Below are 22,669 nucleotides of genomic sequence, written 5' to 3'. Positions count from 1 at the left end.
TAACTAGTTTGCCAGGAGCAGTGTCTTCTTCATCATCCATTGTTATTGTCTGATCCTGCAACAGCTCATTGAATGACTGCTAAAAGACATTTTCCTACAAATGCTAGGCTGGATCCATGGTTCAAAACACAGGGCCAGACTTAAGTCCTAAGGGCATTCTGTATAAAAAGGACTAGTCTGAGATCTTCTAAAAGGGGGAAAGAAAGAAATTTTAAGAAAACTATATAGCTTTAATTTTCCTGTCACAAATTCACTGACAATGATGAATTTATAGCTGATAAAATTGATTAACCTGATACACATGCTAAAGTTGTACCAGACCAGGTAGATGGGTTACAAATGCGGCGCAGACATTTGCTGAAGGCACACTTGTGCTGACACAAAAAATGTTATCCCACTCACAGACTTAATGTGAGATATACCACCAAAACAAAGCCTTGGCATTCTCTGAGCATTCTGTGGCTTCATCCCTGTTTTGAGAGCCTCCCATGGTAACTACATGAGAAAAATATTTCTGGTGTATTGATGGATTGTTCTGTGAACAGTCTTCTATGTTAACCAATTGATAGATGAATTCTTGACTAAAATCTCAGTCTTTTTCTTATGTGCAATTTGAAAACATGTTCCAGGATAACTCTGTAAATTAGACACCTGCCTAGAAGATGTCATGGCTTATTTAATTCTTTTCCTTGCCTTTTAACAGATATTTCAACCGCTCTTCTCTAATTTCAAGCCTGTATTTTGATATGTATTAAAATCCATGGTTACTTTCCTCTCTGCCTTTCAATTCTGCTCATAGGCAGCTACTAACATGTGATATAACTGGCTAACACTCTGAAACTGGTTACCAAATATTTCCTTTCTTTTAGGCCAACATACTGCAGCAGGTGCAACTCAATCCAGAATTGGCTGGGATATAAATTAATGACCTAACAATTGAATTAAAGAGAATATTCACATGGAGAAACTTTCAGAAAAATCATTTTAGACTGGGATTTAGCAAATCTCTAGTTCCAAGCTTAGTCCAAACTCATGTGACTAGAATGATCATCTGCAGGAATAACTCCTTGTAGATTTATAGTTTAGAAACCATTTGGCAATTTTCTCTATCAATAAACTTTTTTTTTTCCAGTTACATCTTGATTTGTAATACTTATAAATTAAGCAACCACTTCAAGTAATCTGATTCTTTCCTAAAAAGTCATGGAGGGGAAATTCACTAACAGTCAAAATTAACACAGAGGTAGACTGACAGAGGTAATAAAGCATGAGGCAAGTGACTGACTTTGCATATAAGAATTGTACACTGGTGCATTTTAAAGACCATAGGAATCTATCACATATTAGAGAACCAACATTTCATTCAATTGCCATTTCCTGATACGTGCAAAAGCAATCTAATTTTACAAGAGTGTTTGGGGAGAAGATTTGAGAAAATGGTTTAAGTTGATGACTAGATATCACAAGCTATTTAAAATCTTCAGGATAATGAAAAAAGCTTCTTGTCAGTGCAGTTGGTACCTTTCAGTTTATAGATAATAGAAGGTCTAGCTGCTCAGGCTGAACACACTATGGGCAGAAGCCACAATTCTCTCAAACATGAATTTTTATAGCAGAAGACAGAGCACAGGTTGACATTTCCATCAAGGAAAAAAGAAACCCTAGTCTGAGGCACCTGTGAGACTGCAGTTACATCCAGACCTACAATTGTCCTGGCAAGGATGGTTCTGCATCAGGAATTCACTTTGCCTCCAGGTGTGCCTTGTCCAAAGTGTGCTTTTGGGTGTCTCTCACCTGAGTTTTCAGCATGTCCTTAAAGAAATGTAAATAATCATGTCACAGAATCACAGATAAATAATCATGCCTTCTCATCAGACATCAAAACCTCCCTCTTTTCCCTAAGAATTTTTGAATAGTGACTTTTTTATTCTAGTAAAGTGAGCATTTAAGTACCTCAAGGGTATAAGGAACAAAAAACAAGCTCATGTTCCATGTTTGGAACTGAAACCATTTCTTTCCCTTATTTTTTATCACACAAAAAAAGAAGTTATCTTGTAAAATTAATTTTAAGTACTTTAAGTTCTTCATATTAAACGTGGTTTAAAATTGTTCAAATTTTTTTTTTGTTCATCTTCAACAACTCTGAAACAATTCAGCAGTTCAAGTCCTACTTTCAAATATGAACACAGGAGCATAATATATTCCAGATGTTTTGAATGTTGTCTAGGAATCCAAAGAAGCAAAGAAGAGCATCTTACATTTTTCAGAAATGACTAGGTGTCATCATTATTTTGTGCCACATGCAGACTTTACTGCCGGAAGTAACCTTGACAAGAAATTGTTCCAAATTAGCAGCTTGTTTTTCATATTCAGGTACCTGAATAACTATTAAAATTTAGTCAAAAGTTAATTTTAAGATTTGGCTGCCTTTAAGAAACTGCCTCTGTTTTAGGACACTGAAAAAGAAAGACCATCACCTGATTTCCAAATCAACAGTCACATCATTACTTTAGAAACCACGACCTAATGACTGCATGTCAGAATTAATTAGGACCAAGTGAACTAGTTTATAGTTCATTTGAATCAACACATGTCTTTGCCATGAACTCAGTCTGAAGAAAATTAGCCTAGAAATAACTTGATTAATTGGTTATCAGCATTCTCTGTTACACTTTTTATAGCCAAAAAAGGGAAGAAAGAGCAACTGGATCATGTTTGATTTAACAGCTATTTTTGGTCAGGGACTACCTCTTTTAGAATGTTTCTGATGTCCAAGTCAAAAAGAGACTACAATGTGGCCTGGGTAATATAAATTCTACAGAGTCACTGTGAAACTGATACCTAACTTTATACTGAGAATCTACTTGATTAAAATTAATTATATGACACTAGCCAGAATATACTGAGTACCAGTTTACAATCTGTTTGATGGTGTTCTAAAATCTGAACATATTATAATTACTTATAATGTAATACAAAATTGAATTTGCTGCAAGTAACAAATTTGTGGGTCTCCTGTTCTATTTTCTGTTTTGACAACAAAGAGCACAATTTCCACAATATTTTTCTTTTGTAAGTTGGGATTTTACAGTCTGTAAGGGTGGATAAATAAATGATAAAAACTGGCTGGAGAGCAGCTCTATGGAAAAGGCCCTGGGGTGTTGGCAGACATTGAGCTTGCATGAGCCGGCAGTGTGCCCTGGCAGTAAAACGAGCTGGCAGCAGCCTGGGATGGATCAATAAAAGCATGGCTTGTAGGTGGAGGGAAGGGATTATCCCTCTCTATGCAGTGCTTGTGAGACCCTACCTGTAACAGTGAGTCCAGTTTCAGGATCCTCCCAACACAAGAAGGACATTGATAAAAGGGACATGCAGGGGACAGCCACCAAGCAGGTCAGGGTCTGGATCGCTCGGCCCATGAGCTAAGGCTGCAGGACTTGTTCAGCCTGCAGAGATGGCTTTTGGGGTCCTACCAGCAGCTCCCCAGGACTTGACAGTAGGCAACAAGCAGATGGAGCTGGGCTCTTCATATTGTGCATGTGAGGATGACAACAGAGGAGACAAGAGGCATAAGCTGAAACCAGGAAGGACCAGGCTGGACATTAGAAGAATGACTCCTCAGTGAAGACAAGATAGCAGAGGAGCACGTAGCCTACAGAGGTTGCACAGGCTCTCTTCTTGGAAGTGTTCAAAGCTGGACTGGACTAAGACTTGAGCAATCTGGTCTGAACTCAGGGCTGGCCTGCTTGAACACACAGTTGAAGAAAGAACGTCCAAAGAGAGTTATTCTTTGAATAACTCCTTGAAGAGAGTTATTCTTTGTTTAACTGTGCTGCACTAATAGCTGATGAAGTCTGTTCTTACAATATATCAATCTGTGATTAAATATTATTAATATCAAATATCTTTAAAATAATGCTAATTCTTGGAGTTTTTTATAGTCACATAATTTCTGTGATAAAAACTACTTGTATTAAATAGGGAAGCACATGTTGCCTTACAAACACATTGGATTGAAAGGTTTAGCATGATAGCTGGGAGCAATAATCATTCAGCTGGTATTATATAAAGTTTTATTCCTATCAGGGAACTCTCTTGATTTGAATAAGGTAATTTTGTTACTTAAGAAAATACATTAAACTGGCAGAGAAATCAAGATTTGATTGCTCACCACAGGAATATAAGACACTTGGGCACAGCTTATCTCCTCTAAAATGAAAAAGGACATATGAATATTTATCAAATAAATATTTAAAGTTGTTTCCACAATTAATGAAATCATCAAAGAGCCTGGAAAGCTATTATACCTAAAAAAACCTCTTAAGAATATGATAAAATATATGTATGTATAATACAATGTAAAAATAATAGCCTAGTCTTGTTACTAGCCAGAAATAATTCAGTTAAGCTTCTTTTTCTAAGCATTTAAAGATATAAGTAAATGAGATTATATTAAAGATATGAAAAAACTAAACTTCTTTGAAGATAGCAACAGCATATTTTGACTTAAGAAGCTCTTCCAAAAAATGTAAATGCAGGTCCATACTAATGGCCCATACTTTCTCCACAAAGCAGGTGGGAAAAGAAAATAGAAACTTACTAAGGAATTTTATGCACAACAGGTTCTGCTAGTTCCCAGATACTGCAGATGTACTTAATCATTATAAAATTTTTTAATGGAAATTGTTTTAGCCTTCCACAAAAGACCTGTTTTCCTGTCCAGGCTGGTACCTGAACTTTTGTGTCCTTCTCCAATGGTACACAGCCTTCTTATCACTGGCTCCCTCAGACCACATGCACACTACTTGGCCCCAACCCACAGTCCTTAAGACTAGCAAAAGTGATATACTAAAGGCAACCATGAGGAGTTTTAGGCATCATCCTGCTTCTAGTGCATTTAGCATGGTTTAAAGGCTTTTATAAAGCTGCAGTCCTAGGACCTCCTGGTTCCTCCAAAACATAAAGAAAATTGCAACAGCACCTTTGGCTTTGCACAGTTCTATGTGGATTTTGAAGTTTGTATGTTTATGTCCACATGCCAGTGCATATGGTATGACTTTTAAAAGTGAAGTAATTTATTCAGAAGAACAACTACACTAGTGTGTGGTTAATAAACCACTAAAAATCAAATACCAAAAATCCTGACATCAGCTATTTTACTGCATCTAGGAAAAAATAAAGAAAACCAAAGAACCAAAAATTATTAGGAAAATTAGCATGAAAGGTCAGCTTTCAGTACCTATTGGCATCATCATTTTTTCTAGTAATAAAATGAATAGCAATGGAATAAAAATATATCTATTAAGATCTATTAGTGTTTGGCAGCCATCCACGCATTTTCTAGCAGAGCTTCTCTAACTGTTTTTCAGTATGACAGATTGAAGTATGAGTGCTCCCCTGACATTGTTATTTAGAAAACAAACACCAAATTTTAAAACTGTTGCAACATTGACAATAAAAAAGGATTACCTAACTAGAAGCTAGTACTTCATACTAAGGTCTCACAAAAACTCTAGTGAGACTGTTCTTCTAAAACCAGATAAAACACTTGCTAAATGGAACAATTAATAATTCATTTTGCCTAGTTTATTTTACAATACTGGCTAGAGTTATTGTAAGGCAGCCAGAAAACTAGTAACTGTGCCAATTACCTTGTATGTCTATCCAGTTTATTTAGAAATTGATATCTTGTAGCCAAATTGAATTTTGTAATGTTTGCTCTAGGTTCAAAACAGTTTATTATATGCATGAGCTCTTAATGACTTAATGAAAACAGAGCATCTAGTGAATACTGCTCAGAAATACTGCAGAAAGAATTGCTTTCTCTGGATCTAGAATAAGTTTGTAAAATCTAGTGAAGATTTAATTTTTTTACCCTTTTGATTAGAACTGCAGTTAAATGAAATGGAATGAAAAGACCTCTACCTAATGAACCAAGCATTTGGTCTTTTATGTGCCTGGTTACATGATAGTGAACCCGTGGTACTGGATTTTCCAGGTCCTCCTGCTGTGAGTTCTCACAGACAGCCGACCCACCTTGTCATCACTCCATCACCTCCTGTTCTGTGGCTCATCTCACCATGGGGCTGTGCACCAAGTGTCCTCTGCTGCCTGACACTGACAATAAGAGCCTGTGAGAGGAAAAACCCTCTCATTAAGGCCTCTTTAATCATCTCTGTATTATCTTCCTTCTGAATCAAAAGACAACCAGGAAAATTAACACCAAAGGAGAATAGAACCTGTACTTCATTAAATAGTGTCTTTGCCAGAAATCTAGAATAGATGCAAGGAAAAAAAAAAAAGAAAGAGTTGTTCACTGCTAGGCCCACATTTTAATACTGACACTGGGGAGCTTTCAAGAACTGTATGCTGGCAAGAGATCCACTGAAGCTGCTATTTTTTACTGTTCTTCGTGTTTTATCCTCTTGTTGTCTTGCTGATCATCAAAACACGGTGAGAAATGGGCTATCAAATCTGTTGTACTACATATCATGGTCTGACACTTTTATTTGTGCTGAAGTAGATCTCTCTAACTTGATAGTTAGAGAGAATACTGAGATTTACCCAAAAAGGCTGTGCACTTTTCCCACAGTATATTTTTAAAGCACAAGGGAATATTTTGATAGAGTCATGAAAACTCAAAAGCATGTTCAATTCCTATTCTCACTTATTTATTATAATGCTGAACATTATGGACCAATGGTGTTAATATTTACTTAAAATTTGTTTAGGGCTAGACTAAACCTTCTGCCCTGTTTATTGATAGCACATAGTTCCATCACCTCAAGAGAAATAAGCTGTGCTAGTCTGTGACCAGGTGTGGATATTTGCTCTGCCTCTCCCACTGTTGTAGCAATGTTTCTAAGCCACAGAGTTCACTATTCCCTACAAATATTTGAGGATAAATTGGGAAAGCATGAATCAGGTACACAAAGAGGCTTAGGCAATAATTCTAATATTGGCTTAAAGTCATTTCACCTTTGCTTTGGGAACACTACTCCAGAAACAGAAGTTAGCCCTGAATTAGGAAGCTCACAGTGGATTCATTGTACTGAATATTGGTATGTGTGTCAGGAGCTGTCTCGAGCCTGCAGTTAGAGGAGAGTTAACTGATACCATTCATGAAGTCTCATATGTGAATCACATCAGTAAAACAGATGCTGATTTACAGTCATGTGAACCAAAGGTTCAGATGCTGATTATTTTTAGACTATAAATGGAGTCAACACTACAAACTCTGACACATTATTGACAGGTGTGCTAAATTCTCCATCCTTCAAATATCTTCACAGTTTTTGTACAGAATTGGAGAACATAAATCACAACAGTCAGCAAGGTGAGCAAAGGCATGCAAATATGTAATTTACTCAAAAGGAAAACAGATGAATCTGAAAAAATAGTGTTTTGAATTTGGTTTCTGGCTTGCATTCTTAATGTAGGCGCCAGCATTACTTGTCCTGAGTCATCTCTTGGCTTGAACCACCATTTTCTCTGACTGTGCATACTGCTTGATCTTAACTTCTACCTCAAAATATTATTTTGAAAGATTTATTTTTCCAACATTGCCAGAAATGTCAACAATATTGAGACTTCTTAAAAATGCATTACTCAGACCTAGCTGATGCCACAGTACATAATTTACAATGCCCCAATTCACACAAGTGGAAGCAATTGGGCTGGTGTTTAGGCATGACCAATGTTCTGCTCAATATACTGATCATTTATAGATTTTTGCCAAAGGCACTTTGCAATTGCATGTTTTACGGCACTTTCCACTATTAAAAAAAAAAAATTGTTATGCAACTCTTGAGCTATTAATTGACAAAAGCAACAATGTTTTCAGATGTTTGGCTTTGCTCCAAATCTAAAAATGGTATGTGAGTGTTTTGGTTTTTTTGATAAGTACTCCATCTTATGGAGTTTGCGTTTGATGTCAAAATTTACTGCTTGTTGGAAAATATATAAAATTGAAAAAATATTTCATTTCAAGGATTAAAAAATGCTATAAACATAATCAGTAATGTGTGAACTTCTAAGCTGTTTAGGCAGCTTAGTCCATTTAAGAATCTAAATGTTTTGTTGCCTATAGGAAAAACATTTGAAAATATCAAGATATCTGGAGTCTACAGAATAAAAAGTCTTGTTAAAACAGGGGTTTATTTCTGTATATGTAAAATTTCTAAACCAGAAACATTGTAATAACAACCTCTTTACTTTCTTGTATTACTTATTCCAGCCCCAGATGGAATCAAACAGTAGTAAGTAGAAAAGAGAGACTTACAAGAGAATATTAGTTCAAATTCTCAACATGAGAAAAGATGTTTCTCTAGAAATTCTGAGTGCATTTCTATCCAATTGTAATACAATGCCATTCAGTCTCTTTACCTGCAAATTATTAGCTTTGCCAGCAATAAAATAAACAACTTCTTTTTGTTCTTTAATATTTTGCGATACATTTTCGTTTTTTTGTGGTAATATAAACTAGAAAATTTTAGATTGTTGGTATTTCCAAATAAATATCAAAATTAGTATTTCTTTTGTTCTCTTACAGCAGACAAGAAAATATGTTATATTATTTTGAAGGTTTCCACACCTTAGGTATGTCTTTGTCATTCATGGCTATAGATAATGTCATTCTGGTGAAGTGAAAGCAGCAATGATCCAACACTGGCAAATTACCTTGCAAAACATGGGATCTGACTGTCTGAATCAAGATCCAATTGCACTTAACTAAAATAACACTTCCTGCTCCTAGAAACAAGTGATTAGGCCTGATCTTAATAATCATCTCCCTCATGAATTCTCAATATTGCAAACTAACCCATCATAATCTCAGGATCTCCTGAGCTGTAGAGTTAAATGAGAGCCAAACCTGATTAAAAGGCAACCATATCTTCATTCTCAGTTTAGCTTGGGCTCATATGCACAGAAATGTCAAAAAACTGACATCATGTGGTATGAACTTCCACTTAATATTTTTAATATTAAATATAATACTGTCCACAGAAAAACATAGCGCGGGAGTCTGACCAGAAAGAAGGAAAAGAGAGAGATGCTTATATGCATATGTACAGGTTATAAAGTCTATTCATTTTATATTATTACCAACACTTACATCATAGGTAGTTTTGACGCCAAAAGACGAAGCATAGATCTTTGAGTTTTATTTTAAAATAGCTACAAATGGTATGGTCAGTAATATATAACTATAATCAGTTTGTATGTTTTGACATAATTTACAACCTCAGAAAAAGAAACGCCAAATAATTCTTCCTATGAAATCTATAAAGTAAATCTTATTAAATATGGGTCAGAGTTTGGGAATTTCTTCTGAACATCAACAGCAAAAGTAACAACATCCTGAGCAGACAGCTCCATAGCTTTTACAGCACTGACTGTTACTGTGGACTTTCTCTGAAACATTTTTAACCTATTCTTCTCCTTTAATAAGCAAAAGAAAAGAAACAATCTGAACCAGGGTAATGCAAGAAAACATCAACAATAAAAATCAGACATAAATCTGAATGCCATGTGGCATATGGATATTTTGAGGTATTTTTCAGGCTATATTCAAAGTACAGTAGCAAATTATAAATTAAATTAAAAGACAAGCAACCAACAGAGATTCTTGAGAGCAATAGTGCTGAGTTCCCTAGTGTTTATCACAAGAATTTGACAGTGTCTAGCAGTCAATCAGTAATAGATTTCACGTCGCAACACCAAAGCACATAGTGTAACAGAAAAGAACAGAAAAACAATTTTTCAATATTCTAGAAGTACTTAGCCAAAACAAATGTTATTATCTCCAGTGAAATACTCCAGGTAACTGAAATTTCTTGCCATATATAAAGATAGACAGTAAAGCTTACACCAAATCAAAAGTCAAATTCAATTGACTTGAGAAAACCTGTTTGCACCCATGTTTGTTAATTGAGACATCTAATAAATCATAATACCTGTTAACACCAAATAACAAGTTAGTTACTACAGGAATACTGACGTGTAAGGAGGAGCTGCAATTGAACTTTGTAGGACAGTTTCAAACATTCTTATTAATATGACACAGAAAACTGGACTGCATTTTAGAAAGAGAAATTACCCTAGTCAGGAAACAACAGATAGCCTTTACATAGACATTGGTCAAATCTGCAATCCTATACGTTTGAAAGCCCACAGTTGAAGCCTGTCTTTTATCACTTAGTTAAGTAACAGGGTATTCCAAAAACAAATACAACAAGGAAATGAGAAAATGAGTAAATATTTACTCACCAGCCTTCTCCTTCTCTGAAAAAACTGGCATAGCCTGAAAGAAAAAAAAAATACCACTATTAAAAAACATTGGGAGTATTTAGGGAATACCTGGGGGAATATTAGGGAAATAATATTAGGGAAACATTATGAAATCTTTAGGTAAATTTTGTGAGTGTCTAGAAGATCTGGAAAAAACTGCAATCTCACCGTGCTAAGCATTCTGGAGAGAAACATACAGTTCCCATTTGAGTGTCTTACAATCTATTGTAAAAGTAATTACCACTAGAAAGGACTAGGAGAGAAGGGAGGAAATGGAGTTAATAAGATATTCTTATGATTACATTTTGAAAAAATCATCCCAAGAACACACAATCACAAAATTCCACTGGGAAATTACTTCATAATTTTGAGGGAGGAAGACAAAATCTGTGCGGCTGAGGATTAGACAGAAATGCCAAATTTCTCTTCTGTAGGCTCAAATATATGCTGCTCTATAATATAGCAATTTCTTACTTTTTGTGTAAATTTTCAGAGACAAATAATAGAATTGTTTTCATATTGGCTGTAATTGTTTCTGGACTTGGAAAATTGTGTGAGACTTCTTTTTTTGCAATGGATGCCAATTTTGTTTCATATTATAATTTTCTTTCAGACTAATATAGAAGAACTTTCTGAGTGCATTTTCCCTAAAAAAATGAGATTATAGATTGAATGAACCATAAAGTGAAAATTATATGTCAAAAGAAAGAATTTTGAAATGTGCATATAGGATACAGGTAAGAAAGTTTGGATGAGAAACTGCATTGGGTATGCAATGTGTGCAGAACTGCATACTGAGTTACTGAGTTAACATATCAATTTTACCTCCTTTCCACTTATGTTATCCTAGCCTTTATTCAGCAGATTTTCCTGCTGCAGATTCAAAGAAAAAGAAAAAGAGTAGAGATGGACAGAAATAAAGCAACCAGCTTCAGACTTGCTATAGAATTTCTCAAAACAGACTTTGCAATTTTAATTTCATTTGATTTGTCCTGCTATATACAATAGTGCTTCATAGAACTTTCTGGATCAAATTTCAGCAGAATTTCTACTAGAACATGTATTAATGCTATACATTAATATATGCCTTTTGTGATTTTTTCTCTTTCACCTGTACTCTGTCTGGCTAAATGTGTGTTGGTTGATTTTGACATTCAAAAATATTACACAACCAGACTAATATTATTCAAACCAAAAATATTCTCTTCCTGGGAAAGCATTTTCCTTGCATTTTACAAACATATATTTGTTCAGAAAAAGAATGAGTAATGCAACAAAATCTGAGGAAACACAGACTGAGGAAAATTAACATGCCAAAGAAACAATAAAATCAGAGTGAATCAGGGTCTTAGTTTCAAGAAAGAAAAAGTGTATAATATATGAATTTTTATAAAATGTTCATATAACTTTGAAAATGGGTATTTATTTTTCTTCTCTTTTCACACTTAAGTGGTTTCACTGGCTAAGATAAGTAAGAAAATCTGAGATTCACTATTCACATTAGTCCAAGAAGGAAATTTCTAAAGACAGAACTCTGTAAAGAGAAGAAGGTGAGAAAGAAGCAAGCAAACAGGAAAAAAAACCCTTAATGGCACAAGAAAGAAAGAGAAAAAATTAGTGTGAATCAAATGGGAGGGTCAGGACAAAAGGAGGAAAGATGGGAACAGATTAACATCACACTTTACTGTTGAGTTTTGTTAGCTACAAAAGGTATGATGGCTTCCTCTCAGAAAAGCTTAGAGAACACTGAAGTGGCTGAAGATGTGGCAACCAAGAGTGTCTGCACTGAAATCATAAGCTGTGTCATGGAAAAGGGATAACAATTTGATGGGGACAGCCTCTGGAAGCTCTAAATGCAAAGCCAAGAGGAACAGCTCAGGGGAAGCAGTTTCAGGACTTCATGGGGATATGATAATGACAAAGAAAGAAGATAATTTTCTGCTGGCTTTATGATAGACTTGAATGGACTTTGGTCATGTTTATAACTGCACTGTGAGTCCCTGGCAGTGCCTTTAGCCTGAATGAACTGTTCCTAAAATGCTGTCATTGTCATTCACATCAACATGTAGATTTTTCATATTGGCATATCAGATTTAGATATTGTTAATAATGCCATTGGTCACATCTATTTATTTCCTGGAAATATACAGTATTTATAATTGATGGTCATTAAAACCTGTTGATGTACAATGAAATATACATTTTAGTGAATTTGTTAAATGGCAGTCTTAAAGGTTTCCCGGGTTTAATTGGAGGAAATACATAAAATCATCAAGCCTCAGGACAGATGTGGAAGTCACAAAATTTCTACTTCTGTTTAGTAGGATGAAGAAGCACTTTAAGTACCAGAAAATTGAAAGTCAGAGTGAGGTAGATTGCTTTGAAACATCTGTTTTCTAGAGTGCAGTGCTTCTCAATTAAGACGTAAAATGAGCTAAAAGTTTCATCAGGCCATTCTTTTGCTGCTCAAATGCTGAACGAAAGAAGCCTAAATGGACATAGCATCTCCTGAAAATTTAAAGTAAACTATGAGTAAATCTTGTTGAACAAGATCTCAGACAGTCCTCCTATTGTTTAGTTTTTTGTTAATACAGCTACACATGCTGCTTACATGCTGCCCAGTGGGAAAACATGATTGTTACTTATGAGAAATGCTCTCATCTTCAGTACAGTTTTGAATTCACTGGAGACCTTCCAATGAGTTCCATATGTTCCAAATGAATTGCATTCCCAGGAAGTGATTTAACATTTCTGGCAATAGAGCAATTAAACCGGATTTTCCTGCTTGACCAGATGGGTTCACTGTAACTTCACATTATTTCTCACTCTCCTCATAGAACTGAAGAACTGGACTAACAATTTCTGTATGATCAGATCACATGTGTTTTAGTAAAAAACAGACACATACCCTTCAAAGATTTAAACAAACATCTCCCAAACTCAGGCACCTTTCTATGTTTCTAATAGTATGCATTCTTAGCAGCACCAAGAAAGAAAAGCAAAAAAAAAGGAGAGAAAAAGAGGAAAAAACTAGACCACTGCTGAAATATATTCAGCCTTTTCTTCCAAATTAGAGGATGGGATTTTTAAATTATGAAAATCCTACTTGAAACACTATGTGAAATTTCTGTGTGCATCCTTGCTGTATTGCAACTGTGTCACTGAAAATGTACTGTGTGTGCAAATGTGACTGTAAAGTATATGTAAAATGCTATAGAATTATAGAATTATAGAATTATGGAATTATAGAATTATAGAATTATGGAATTATAGAATTATCGAATTGTTTGGGCTAGCAGCGACATTTAGAGGTTACCCCTCTGCAATGAGCAGGGACATCTTGAACTAGCTCAGGTTGCTCAGAGCACAGTCCAACCTGACCTTGAATGTTTCCAGGGATGGGGCATCTACCACCTCTCAGGGCAACCTGCTCCAGTATTTCACCATCCTCATTCTAAAAATATTCTTTCTCATATCTAATTTAAATCCACCCTCTTTTCAATGCCTGCCAAAAATTGTGCTCTCTTTCCTATAAGCCGTATCTTTCTTTCCTTATCTTTCCTAATCTTTCTTACAAGCCCCCTTTAGGTACTTAAGGCCACAATGAGGCCTTCTCCATGCTGACCAATCCCAGCCTTTCCTCAACTTTTCCTCACAGGAGAGGTACTGCAGGCCTCTCACCATCATCATGGCCCTGGTCTGGGCTCCAGCAGGTCCATGTGCTTCCTGTGCTGGGGACCACAGGGCTGGACACAGTGCTCCAGCTGGGGTCTCACCAGAGCAGAGGGGCAGAATCCCCTCCCTCCCCTGCTGCCCACGGGGCTCTGGATGCAGCCAGGACACGTTTGGCTTCCTGGGCTGTGAGTGCCCATGGCTGGGTCATGTCCAGTCTCTCACCCACAGCACCCCCAAGTCCTTTTTGGCAGGACTGCTCTTGATATGTCCATTCCCCAGACAGAGAATTCTATTTCAGTAAACAAGATGTAGTTTGTAGCTGAAAACTGATGTCAAAAATGTTCAGACAGAAAAAAGAAAATTAAGCATTATTCAGTTTATCATTAAACAGAGTATGTTCTGGATTAATAGAATTTAAATTTTATTTTATTTAGAAGGTATATGCCAATTTTTAAAATTTGGATAAGTAGCAATTAAAAATTAACTGGGCTGTTTTACAAAAGAAAAAAAAATCCATGGTCATCAGATAGTTTGGAATTGGGAAATACTGCAGTCCATAAGCAGAATTTTTCTCAGTAATATATCCCCATTACACCAAAACACTGAATAAGTGTCTCTACTGGTAAATTCTGATATTTTGAAACTAAAGCCTTTCATGCTAATGAATCAGATTAAGAGAGTAAGCACGTAGAAAACCCTATCAAAAATTCTAATTAATTTAAAGTGCCATAATATTTTAGTATTTGCATTGAACAGAAATAGTAGCAACACTATAGAAAAAACCCCAGTAATGATTAGTTTATCATTCAGACTTATTTACAAAACATTTTATTAAACTGTCAGTTTTTGAAACTAAGTTTTATTTTTTTTCCATCTGGATGAGGTAAGAAAAAATAAAACCATCAACTTTCAGGATAGAATAGCTTTAGAAGAGGAATTTAGCAAGTTCTTTCTTTATGGTCTTTAATTTTACTAAAGAGTAGAACGGAAGGAAATTAAAGTCCACCCAGCAATAAAGATGCATCAATTATCTCATTTTTAAAAAGAAATTAATGTCACATTCAGATGTATCTAGCTAAGGTTATGACAACACTATGAATTCAATTCCAGTGGAATTGCAAAGCTGTATGCTTGCCTGCATGTGTTGTCCTCCAGTCTCCCTATACTTCCTCTTCTGCCTAGATATTTCAGTTTGCTTGAGCCTCTTTATGCCACTCAGGTCATGCACAGAGACCACTTCTAATTCGTGCTGGATGGTTGGCAGTTCTCCTTCCATGAGGCAATTGCCAAGAGCCTTCATTTGGGGTGGTCTGATAATTTCCTCTTCCTTTGTCATTCAGCTGGCAGAGTGTGACTTGCTGGATTGGAAGCACAGAACAACGATGCAGGATAACTGCCTTGTGCTCTGTCTGGTGTTATCATAGACTTCCCATGGATCAGAGTGAGCTCCCAATGCTCTGAAATCTGCCAGGACCACTCGAAGCTGGTTCATATGACAGATAAGCCAAAAGCCTGTCTGCAGCTTGTCCAGACGATTAAGTAGAGTTTGGCCATAACAAAGAATTAATTTCTTTCTTTAGAGGGATACTAAAGACTTCACAGCAACATCTGGGGATTCCTGAATAGCCCAAGAGTTACTGTCACATTTTGTGAGAAACAATTTTTTTTTTCAATTTAGCAATTGCTAAACCTCAAGTTCTTTATATATAAGGACACAACTTGAAATAAAAGCAAAGGTTAAACTTCACAGGAGTTAATGAAATAAGGAATTTGATTTCCACTTAAACTGCCCTCTAATTTCTGGGATGGACATATAATACCTGAAAATGGGGTCAGTTACATTTTAACTCAATGTTAAGGAATGTTTATATAGCTTTTGGTAATAACAAAAATCTGTGCTTCCTTCCATTCCCTCAAACATAGGTATCTCTTCCCTAAAAAAGCCCATAACTTGAATGTTAACACCAAAGCTGAGATGGGACACACTATGTCTAGAACTGGAGCAGCCCCAAGAGTGCTCATGCTTTTCATCAATCACCAGCTGTTCTATTAAGATTCATTTACACAGAGAGCTTTTTCCCAAGCTCACAAGTAACTTCTTGGGTAATATTTATCTTATAAAACCTTTTACAATAACAAACATATCAATAAACCCTGCAACACTGGCAAAACTGAACCAGAAGGCATGCAGCTCTATGAGACAACAGTAAAAGATATTTAGAGTCTCAAGTTTCACATTAGCTTCAACATCATGTAATGTCTACAAATGTGATTTTGTTTTAAAGCCCTGGAGTCTGAGGAATGCTTCTATGTGGCTGACAGAAATCCCATGTGATTTCAGTTTTTACTCATCCCCTTATGTATAATACTTACAACCTTAGAACATGTTTCATATAAATAAAAAATTCATAGTATCATGTGATGATAGAAGCTAAAATCTGTTACGTGATGAGTCCAAGTCACAAATCAACTGTGAGCACCTACTTGCAGAATAAATAGAATTTAAAATCCTGCAATTCCTGTCTTTCCTTAGCCTCCTCAAAGAAAACAAAGGAGTCCTTTGCCCTTCATCCTGATAAAAGCAAGTCACTCTTACTAATTTTGAAGGGTTCAGATATGAAAATGAGGGAGCTCACCTCATGGCTGCAAGTTCCAGAACCTATAACACCAATGCTGCATCTTCATGAGCTAATTGAAAAAAGCTTAGCTGTAGAAATCATCAGCTATGTAAGTGAGCAATCTGATTTTAATAATCTTTCTGACACTCAGCCCAAATTCAGTGGTTGATTGCTATCTACTTTTTTGTATTCCACTAATGTTTTTCTCCTGGATTCAGATATCACTGAGGTTAGTGGCATAACTGCAATAGTTTCTGGAATATTATGTATGAAGGATTGCTATTTAAGAGACCTCACTGTGTTCAGCTTTAAGTTCTGCAAAAGAAAATCAGTTGCAGAGCATTGCAGCAGCTGACACCTACTGGGAGAGCAGCATCTATTGAGATTTTCTGAGATTCATCCTGTGTGAGTTTGAGCTCTTGAATCTCTGCAGATAATCCCAGCTGCAGAGCCTCTTCCCATTTTTAGCTACAGCAGTGTATTACAACTGTTTGGAGTTCTCTAACTAACGAAATAAAAAAAGCAAATCCCAAGAAGGTAGTTTTTAAAACATGATATGTATGTTTTGGAATGAATCTTGATGCTTACAGTCTCATGGGTATTCAGTCACTGTGATATTACTTTTGTTAGACCAGCTGGGAAAGGATCTAAAGCAGATCCTTCAGGAGGCTCTTGATCGTGAGCTTTATTTCAGGCCTAAAAGAATAAATTACTACAAAAGTTACATTTCTTCTATGATGATGAAACCTTTACTTTCTGTAGAGCCTCACAGTTCTTTGCTCAGAAAGCTTCACAGTCACAAAAATGCGATGCTAATTGTGGGATGATAGAGACAGGAGAGGAGGAGCATGCCTGACAGAAACAGTGATGGGTTTGGGAGCATCAAGAGAGTGTTTGATTGAGGAAAAAAGTACATCTAACTTTGCAAGGTGGCAGGGCTGAGCATAAGCTAGTAAGTTATCACCAACCCTGATAAATGTGATAATAATCATATTTCTTTTTGGTTTACTAAAAGATAGACAAATGTAGATTAACATAAACCACCCTATTTTCTTTTACAATGAGAAGAAAAATGACAAGAACAAGAAGCACACAAGATGGAAATGGTTTTATCTCGGGCAGGAGGTGGAGGTAAAAAGGAGGGGAATAAAAATTAAAACATGTTACCTGGACCTTATTTATTTATTTGTCCATATTCTTGGAATCTCAGCTTGTTCATCCTTCAACATGCACATGTAACAAGCATGAGCTTAAAAAATAACCAAACACCAATACTGTGGCCTTACTAAGTCAGTATATTTCTAGGTCATTCAAGAGAAAAAGAGATGAAATGAAACGAGTTCTTTAGTTCTTTGCATACCATTTGTCTGTTAACATTTAAATATTTGTCAAGGTTTTGGGGAACAGAGTCAGTAAATCAAATCCACAGTTTTTGGGTGAAAAGTAGAAATGTATGAAAAAAGCCCAATGACGGAAAAAGAGAAACAAAATCATGTAACAAGTTAACATGAAAACTATATTTTTCTGAAAAGAAATGGGAGCTTTGACTCCAAAGAGAGCCTGTGGAAAGGATGCAAAGTTGCTTTTTAAAATCCATATATAAAAATGAAACCTCTAAAAAATACCCCAAGCCCTTGAAAATCTTCTTTGGAAAAACAAATTATTCATCAGCACAGCGGTTGTATGCTAAAAACCTAATCCCCTTTCCTTTCTGTGAGAAAAAAAATCGAATTATAGCCATTTCTATTTTAATATCTAAACTCTGGTCAAACTGAGTATCAAATTTCCTCTGCTCAAAGCCCCCAATACCTGGTTCTTCTGATACAGTTAATAAATCAGAGAAATATATGTTTCATCTGCCATATAATTTCCTCAGCTGGAAGTACTACTGTGAGATGACTACTCCAGGTCTGTGATGCGATCAATCCTACTACATGTCTTCAGGGACTTTTAACACCTTGTTTAACTGAATAATGCCTGAACCAACCTCTCCTGGTACATACCTACATGGAAAGACCCCAGCCCAGACAACACACACCCTACATGTCTTCCATCTCTGCAGTAATTCCATTTTATTCTCAGGCACCGTCTGCCAAACTGGCATCTCTGATGCCATAAAACCGCAGAAACCAAGAGAAATACATCTGGGAAGTTCTGCTCATGCTACTGACATACTGTAAAAAGCTGGGAGGAAGGAGGAGCTTTGCAACAGACTGCAGGAGATTCTGGGTTCCATTCAACACCTTAATAATCAGCTATATGTGCTGCAGGGTAAAGTTAGGATGAGCTTACTGCATGGGTAAGATGGCAGAGTAGTTATTCCTTTTCTTAAAGCAAGACTACTGGCGATAGTCATGGTCTGCCCCTAATACATCAATTGTCTGACAACCCTTTTTGCCACTTAAAAATCTTACAAACATCTAATTTTTCTCATCTTTAAAATGTGAACAATAATATTTTAATATTAAAAGGAATGTCTGGAGGCTTTTGAGTGCCTAAAAAACAATTCTGCAAATATTTTGATTGTCATGATAGACTTTTCTATGTCTCATGCATAAAAGTGTAGTATTTTGTAAGATTTACAAATAAGAAAGTTAATTAATCTTATTTTTGAACATACACACCTTTTTCTTACAATAACTAAGCTTTTCTCTTCTAAATGATCTAGCATGCTTTGTATTTCTGTAGCTTGCATTCTGATATCAAAATGTTTTCCAGTAAGAAGTTCCATATTTTAGTTCAACTGTTTATAAGACTTTGATTTTTAGAATCAGGGAGAGTTAGAGTAGACACAGCTCCATATATCACCGTGATGTATAAAAATGATATTGCAATTTTTATTTTATTTAACAGGTATAATAATATTGTATTTAAAGAATGGCCAAGTAGAGCTGGTGAAGGATATGCTTTATCTGAAAAATCCTTATTTTATAAACTCTTTTATGATGTACTCAAAAGTTGGAGATGATTCAATACTGCCTTTCATTTATCTAACATACATTCAAAACATTTTTGTTTTCTATACATGATATAGAAATATCATATATATAGATATAGAAATATCAGATATAGATTCTAATTCATGGGAAAAAAGAAATTGTTACTGATACAGAGCAGAATACAGAACTGTAGTAAGTGAAGCCTCAAGATGGGGCAACCTGGCTCATAATCTTCCTGTCTGTGTTGCGTCTGTTTCCTTTTTAAAGACACAGTTCTGGGTAGGCACATATGGATAGGAATAAAAGGAAAAATCTACTCTTAAAACACAGGATTTCTATCAAAACTTTTACTAATTGCTAAATTTATTATGAAGAGAGCCCTTTTAAACTCCTTTCTTTTCCAGAAGTTCTAAAATTGTTCTTTCAGGATTGCTTTATTTATTTTGTTCTGAATTTTGTTTTTGGTTTCTGAGCAAAGAAGTATCTCATCAATGTCTGTGTTCCCACGCTATTCCCATGAAAATCTCACTCAGGCGTGCAGACAGATGCACTGCAGATCCTGAGAGTATGAAGAGGGTCCAATTCTGTGAAGTGCTGAGCATTTCCTGTGTTTCCCCAGGATCATGCCTTGCTAGTACAGTTTCCTCCTGAATTTTTCCAACTTTCCCAAACTTTGTGTGGCGTATTACAAAAATATAGTTCACAGTTTCTAAGCTTTCAAAACTTTCCAGAGGGAAACAGCACACATGAGTCCAAGTATACTTTTGCTTTCATACTAATACCAGTTCCCCGAGGAGAGTTAGAATTATTCTGTATTTTAGTTAAGAGGGACTATTACAAATATGAAGTATTTTCTGCCAATACACTCTTGACTGAATCTTATGTTCACACTCAACTCTTCTAGAACCAATTTTTCACAAGCATTTAAAATTCCTAACCATTACAATAGTCCAAAAAACTGTAAAAGTCTGTAAATCCCATTTCATCACACAAAAAGAAGAGGTTCTTTCTAAAAAGCAGATAGTCTGCTGACTGGTGGAGTAGATTTATGACAAAACAGCTGTATTTCTTATAAGGAAGATTTTGTGGGAAGATATATATGAGTAAAATAAATATTAAATTTTGTATCCACCCATCTTAATTCTTATTTTTGCATGTAAATTTAAGTTACAGGCTGGCTGCAGGAAGTGTAGATACCTCTTTTAAAAAACCCAATTTCTGTCTTGGCAGCAGAGTAAGCAGAAATGTGGCTTAGTGAAAATAAACTGTCCAACCAACAAACAAAACAACAATACTGTACCAATTCTTGTATGAGTGCCTGTTTTTCATTGGAAAGAATGGGAGAATGCAATATCCTTGGCCACCCATGTACTTTAGACCTTCAAACTAAGTGTTTGAGACCTGAACTCAGTACAGGAAGGAATGGGCTGTGCATGCAGCAGCTTGTAAAACTTGCTGTATCCCTCAAAACAGTAGTATAAAATGAAAGTTTTATTTATATTTGCCTGTTTTTAAAGTAATTTGATGATAGCTGTGATAAGCTAACCCACAGACAAATTAGATCAAGATTTTTAATGCCTATTTCTCCAATGTTTTGTACTTCTAGTCTAGTCAAAATTTGCACCACTCTGATCACTTTTCATAGTCCAATCTTACTCCCTAACCTCACAATCTCAACATGTTTTAGAAAAGAGAGGAACATCCAGATGTGAGGACTCAACAGGCTAGGGACTATTTAGAGAAACTGAATGTATTCTAACCTGTGAGACTAAAGGAAATCTACCCAGGCATGCTGAAGGAGATGGCTGATATGATCGCAAGGAAACCTACATCAGTGGAAAACCATGACAGCTCTGGGGTGCTCCTGATGGCTGGTAAAGACTTACACCTCTATTCAAAGGAAGCAAAGAAGCAATGACTCTAACCTTGTAAGCCCATCTTAGACCGGGGTAAGACCACAGAACAGACCTTGGAATCCATTACCAAAGACATGAGTTGCAGGAAGGCAATTGGGAGCAAACAACAATTTACTGAGAACAAATCATCCTTGACCAACCTGATTTATCTTTCAAGATGTAATCACAGGCTATGTGGACAAGAAGAGAGCAGATAATATACCTTAACTTTCATAAGATTTTCTACAATGTCTCCCAAAGCAGCCTCATTTGAAAACTAGAAGTATGAGCTGGAAGAACAGACGGTGAAATGGGTTGAAAGCAGTTTGGACTAACATAATTCAAAATTGCCAATACATTAAAACTGACATCTTTAGCTAAGGTATCTAGTTCAAAACCAGCTTGTCTCTTAGAGTTTTTAGAATGTGGCAGAACAAATTTTTTCTGAGTTCCTAATGGAATCTGGATGCTCCTTTTAGATGCAGGACAAAATGGCTGAAAAGATAATGCCAAACATCACTGAACACAGAAGAGCAGTTCTGCACTCAGCCTGAAGAAAAGATAAAATTCTATGAAAACCAGAATCAGTGATATTTCAGGGAGTTCCCTAAAAGGCCAAGGATTTGGAACCTTTGGAAGCTGTTAAATCTCCTACTGTGTGCACTGAGTCCTACAAAGTGTAAGAATCTCTTGTGAAGGCTTCAAAGAAATGCACAAATTCAAGCCTGAAATTCAGGCAGGAAAAGGAGGGTGGCTCAAAATATAACCTTACAGTTGCTGCAGATGTGACAGATTGTCTTGAAGTATTTTCCACAGATATCAAGAAAACAAATAATGGTAGCAGAAGGAGATGATGTTGCCATAAGCCGTAATAAGAAATTTCCGTGGGTTTCCAAGCAATCTGATACATTTATGTTTGTGACAATGTGACAGTATTTACAAGTGTACATAGCTTCAAAGCTACATTTGAACAGGACTAAACAATCCAAACTTTCAGCTTAGTAAACACCACACAAAATACCATATATTTTAACACTTGCTCTCCTGATTAGTGTGTTATGAAACCTAAATATTCCTAACAGAGCAGTCCTGAAATCCTGGCACTAGAAGCATCTAGTTCTGGAGAAACCATGAGTTGTTCCTATACATGTAGAAACAACCCTGGCATACAAACAAATATATTGCAGCAAGTTTCCTGATATTTCTTTTTGTCCTATACTGAAAATTCCATAGTTAAGTTATTAGGAAGTTG

General features: G+C 35.9%; 1 protein-coding gene across 1 annotated transcript in view; it reads right to left on the bottom strand.

Moving 5' to 3' along the window:
* The window catches only part of DLC1 (DLC1 Rho GTPase activating protein), a 214,725-nt gene that overhangs the window by 118,899 nt on the left and 73,157 nt on the right, over positions 1–22,669 (bottom strand). The window contains exon 5 of the mRNA XM_066548398.1: positions 10,270–10,303. Within this exon, the coding sequence (XP_066404495.1) occupies positions 10,270–10,303 (34 nt within the window). The remainder of the gene's footprint in view (positions 1–10,269; positions 10,304–22,669) is intronic.

The sequence above is a fragment of the Molothrus aeneus genome, chromosome 4 (genome assembly GCF_037042795.1).
Source record: "Molothrus aeneus isolate 106 chromosome 4, BPBGC_Maene_1.0, whole genome shotgun sequence".
In the NCBI taxonomy this organism is placed as follows: domain Eukaryota; kingdom Metazoa; phylum Chordata; class Aves; order Passeriformes; family Icteridae; genus Molothrus; species Molothrus aeneus.
This window is presented reverse-complemented; position numbering and strand designations above follow the sequence as displayed.